A 5,177-nucleotide genomic window follows, 5' to 3' on the forward strand; every position below is an offset into this window, starting at 1 on the left:
CGCTGTCGACCGGCTTACGTCACTTCTTAGTACACACTCTTGGTGCGAATGCAACCCTTTAAATGGTACTGGGAAATAGTCCGCGCAAAATCGTCCCAGTACTTTAGTACTGTACATTTAGTTCTGGAACTAAAGCGGTGCGAAAGGCCCTACTGATCTAAACACAGAAACGTGAACAGTCACACCATTGTGCAATTTCTGGAAACAGTTCCTGTTAAACTGGTAAAACAAGTAAACCATACCTGGTATTTCGAATGTGTTTGCTGCTTCTTTCCATGCACTGAAAAATAAAGCCCCGTCATCAGTAGTCATGGAGCTTATTTGACCATATTCATGTTTGTACAGCAGCAGGACTCATCTGTGGTGCAGGTATCTGGTCACTAAAAAAAAACAAAAAACATATGTGAGCATGTTGATATCAGGAGCATTATATATATATATATATATATATATATATATATTTATATATATATTTCTTTCCATGCACTGAAAAATAAAGCCCCGTCATCAGTAGTCATGGAGCTTATTTGACCATATTCATGTTTGTACAGCAGCAGGACTCATCTGTGGTGCAGGTATCTGGTCACTAAAAAAAAACAAAAAACATATGTGAGCATGTTGATATCAGGAGCATTATATATATATATATATATATATTTATTTATTTATATTAAAACATAATTTTGTAGTCATAGACACATGTTTTTGTATGTACTATCATTATAGCTTGGGAAAAACCCAACTAGTAGAATGTGTTCAAGTTTATATCACAATAACACGTTAACTAATGCAAATAAGAAAAATTACTCTGAAGAAAAGTGTCTTCTATCAAAAATGAAATGTAACCTAGATGAATCTTGCTGCTTTGATTATTGAGGTGATGGGGCGTTTACATGTTCGCGTGGCTCACTTGGATGATTACTGTATGAATATCCTGCGTCGCACGTGGATGTAACTAAATTACAGATAATGAGCTCAGACAGAAAAGACTGTACCTCTTGTTGGTTTCTATTGGATTACTTTATAAGAGAATATTTGTTTTCAATATGACTTTCTTCATTTAAAAGTAGAGACTTCGAGCTTTCTATAGACTAATTTCTCATGTATGTGTGTTAAGTATTCGCTGAGATTTGGTTCATTTTTGTGATGCATTTCAGAGACAAGTTCACGGAGACCAAGATGGCAAAAAGTGCAACCTGTTTGTTTTCTTTATTTTACAAAACCACAATGTTTTGTTGTTATTGGAGGTGTACAAAAATAAAAGCAGACCCTCTGCAGTTTCGAATGATATATTACTCTTATCTGAAAGACGACCAGGACCAGGCCTGGACTATTTATGTTGTATTTTGTTTATGTTTGTGTGTGGCAGTTGTCCATGAGGGGCTGCCGCTTTTACTTTAGTTTTGTGTTTATTTGATTTTTAAAGTTTTATGTTTAAATGTTTGCCGGTTCCCGCCTCCTCCTTCCCGTAGCTACGAACTGAGTTACATTGGTGCCGAAACCCGGGAGGAAGGAGGGACACGCTGTCAGACAGCCCTCGCTGCAGAGGGGGATCGCGGTGCTGAGAAGGTCGGGCAGCATGAAGGAGCAGAGACCACCATTGGCTGCCCGAGGTGGTGGTGCTGGAGTGATGGAAGACGAGATGGGACGGAGAGCTCGCTGCCATGCTCCGGGGTTGAGGAGGGGTGGCTGCCATCCGAGAGGGAGCGGAGGAGACGGCGCCATTTGCCGGGAGGCCGGAGCCTGCTGCTTTCCACCATGTTTGTGGAGGAGCATGCCGGCTGCCCTCAATTGGAGGAGCCATCGCCGCCCAGCAAGGAGGCGGAGGAGCATCGAGCCGTCCATGAAAGGATGTCCAGTGCCATCGCATTGCACCGCGAGTGAGAGCCACTCAGCTGGTTGAGGATCGAGCAGCAGTGTATCTGGGAACCGGGTCGAGATTGTCGAGATTTTTTTTTTTCCTTTTCCTCTCTCCCCTCGCTCGTCTCCGTCTCTCCTCATCCTTCTGTCTCCTTTTCTCTCGCCTCGTCTGTCCTCGGAGGGGGGGTGAGTAGAGTGCAGTCTAGTGGTTACCCCCCCGGCCTGCTAGGGGGTATGTGACAAGTGGGGCAGAGGCGGTGGAGTAAATGATAATGAGCGACAGCTGTGCCACACCGGTCTCGAGTCCCACGGAGGAGCTCTCGAAATATAAAATGAGGAGTGACAACAGTGGGTGCTTCTCAATTCTTATTTGTGCATCCTCGTTTCCTTTCCTCGTGTCTTAGCTCCACCCCTTCAGGATGCGAGGGAAGGACGCAAGGAAAAGACGTGAGGACTGAGGAATTGAATCAAGTGAAATTATATATCCTCGCTCCCTTTAGCATCACTTCAAAGCGTCATCAGCTGCGCTAAAGGGATCTGCCCTTATGTTGTTAAAGTTTGTTATTTAAGACATTCATAATAAATATTAATAAAGCAAGATGCCCTGTTTGAAATATATGACATGTATGGTTTATTTAAACTGCAAAGGTAAAATATAAAAATTATTACAACAGATGTGAAGGGGGAGGACAATTTATACGTGCGTCAGGTTTTTCGATGAAAAACACTTCCACAAAGGATACACTTGTGTATCCTCGCTCATAGCTCCTCTGGAATCCCCCTCACTCATTGATCCTTGCCTCCTCGCAGTGCAATTAGAGAATTGAGATGTCCTTCAAGATGGCTGAGCTCGATCGGTTTCTGAGTCATAGGATGAGGAAGGAGGAAACGAGGAGGGATATTGAGAAGCACCCAGTAAAGGATGAGAGAGGACCAGGCCTAGACTATTTATGTTGTATTTTGTTTATGTTTGTGTGCGGCAGTCATCCATGAGGGACCATAACTTTCATTTTGTGTTTGTTTATTTGATTATGAAAGTTTTATGTTTAAATGTTCGCCGGTTCCCTCCTCCTTCCCGTAGCTATGAACTGCGTTACATTATTCAACTTTTAAAAATATTTAAAAAAAAATATTTTTTACTCTTTTTCATTAGATGAATCAATGGGCAAATATTTCTAAATTAAGGAATAATTTACAAATCCATGGGAAGGTAAAGTTGATAAATTCAGTGTGTACAGTTTTTAAACCGAATAAAGATACCTAGTACAAAAATCCTATTACTTGGCCTTAGGTAAAGTCCATTTATTTTGAATGGTTTCAAATGGTTTCTCATTTTGACCTGTGAGATATCCTAAAAGTATCCAGGCAACTTTATCTTATGTATTAACTTAAAGGGGTCATATGATGCGATTTCAATTTTTCCTTTCTCTTTGGAGTGTTACAAGCTCTTGGTGCATAAAGAAGATCTGTAAAGTTGCGAAGACTATTCTTTGTTTTTAAAAAAAAATTATGTACAGTATATGGCAGTAATCAGGTGCCTTTTTAGAGATGTGAGATACTACATTTCAGAGGTCAAGCACACAAATACTTTGGGAAAAAAAGCATCAACAATACTGTCAAAAGACAATTGGGTTCATATTTTACACAGAGAAATGTCATATCAGAATAGTTTTAACTAAAAATTTTGATCACTGACATCAGCCACTGTGTTAAATGTGCTCTGACTCTCTAATCAGGACTGGGAAGATGACGTCAGACGTTTTAAACGGATCTTCCGTCATCCTAGTCACACAGAGCTTGTGGTTCTTATCGGAAATCACGACATCGGCTTCCATAATGAGTGAGTTTGAGGGTTGCAATTAACCTGCAGGTCAAATGTGTGGTTCATGTGTGGTTTTTATGCACACACATTGTCCATGAGTGCATTTGATTAAATGTTTATGATGTTTTCACTGTATCATATTACAGATAAAATTACATTATATTTCAAATATCTGCAGTATTGAATAATATTTAAAAATAATCACTTTTTTGGCTCAATTGTGAATTCTTACTTGGAAGTGATGTTAACTTTAAAAAAAAAATTTTTTTTTAAAGAAATGTTTTTGCAACATGCTGTCAACAATCTCAGATCAGTTTTTAGCAGCAAGACGGACAGGTTGTAGAATCAGGTCATTGTATTTTCAAGGGATTTTTAACGTGTGTGTGGCTGTGTGTGTGTGTACAGGTGCCTGATTTGACTAAGGTGTGCTTCCTGTATTGTCTTTCTCTTCCCTTTGGCAGAATGACTAAGCAGAAGTTGGAGCGGTTTGAGCGAGTGTTTAACGTGACGTCAGCACGGATCCTAACCATTAAAGGAGTCAAGTAAGAATTATTATTAATAATAATAATAAGAAGAATAAACTATTTGTATAGCACATTTCATACACAAAATGCAGCTCAAAGTGCTTCACAAGATAATAGAGTCTTAAAAAGTAACATTGGCAATTCAATTTCAATGTCAATATAAATAATACCCCCCAAAAACTTAAAGAAGCTCACAAAATAAAATATAAGAACAAACACTGACAATATGATTCAGCCACACAATATTAATATTAATTTATACTCAAAAGCAATTTTTTTTTAAATGTCTTGAAAATATGTTGTAAAAATATGAATGCTAGAAGCCTCTTTCACTTCAATTGGTAAGCAATTCCAAACTTTTGGAGCATAGTTACTAAAAGAAGCACCACCGGATTGTTTAAGATTTACTGTATAGTGTACCAAAAGACTAAGCACTAGAGCAGGGGTGTCAAAATCAATTCCTGGAGGGCCGGAGCCCTGCAGAGTTTAGATTCAACTCTAATTAAACACACCTGATCCAACTAATCAAGTAGTTCAGGCTTATTTGAAAACTACATGGTATGTGTGTTGGAGCAGGGTTGGAACAAAACTCTGCAGGGCTCTGGCCCTCCAGGAATTGAGTTTGACACCCCTGTACTAGAGGATCTTAAACTATGATTTGGAGCATATCTTGACAAACAGTGAGTGCCATATGAAGGTCCCAGATTATGCAGTGCTTTATAAAAATAAAATAACCTTAAAATCAATCCTTTGGTGAACTGGCAACCATAATGCATTTTGCATTAATTGTAGCGTAACTATACAACTCTTAGACAAGCCAGTAAAAATAGCATTATAATAATCAAGACGAGAAAAGGTGAATGCATGAATTAGTTTCTTAGCATCAGATAATGCTTAGTTTCATAGCATCTTAGATAAAAAGAACAAATCAGCACAGTATTTCTCAGATGATAAAACAAGTTTTTGTACCT

The 5,177-nt window shown here is 38.9% G+C and overlaps 1 protein-coding gene across 1 annotated transcript in view; it reads left to right on the plus strand.

Annotated features, from left to right (window-relative positions):
• The window catches only part of LOC107714346 (metallophosphoesterase 1), a 25,248-nt gene extending 21,020 nt beyond the window's left edge, over positions 1–4,228 (plus strand). The window contains exons 3-4 of the mRNA XM_016520171.1: positions 3,597–3,700; positions 4,144–4,228. Coding sequence (XP_016375657.1) covers positions 3,597–3,700; positions 4,144–4,228 — 189 coding nt within the window. The remainder of the gene's footprint in view (positions 1–3,596; positions 3,701–4,143) is intronic.
• The last annotated feature ends 949 nt before the right edge of the window (positions 4,229–5,177 follow it).

Source organism: Sinocyclocheilus rhinocerous, unplaced genomic scaffold, assembly GCF_001515625.1.
Source record: "Sinocyclocheilus rhinocerous isolate Xijiao unplaced genomic scaffold, SAMN03320098_v1.1 scaffold2795, whole genome shotgun sequence".
In the NCBI taxonomy this organism is placed as follows: Eukaryota; Metazoa; Chordata; class Actinopteri; order Cypriniformes; family Cyprinidae; genus Sinocyclocheilus; species Sinocyclocheilus rhinocerous.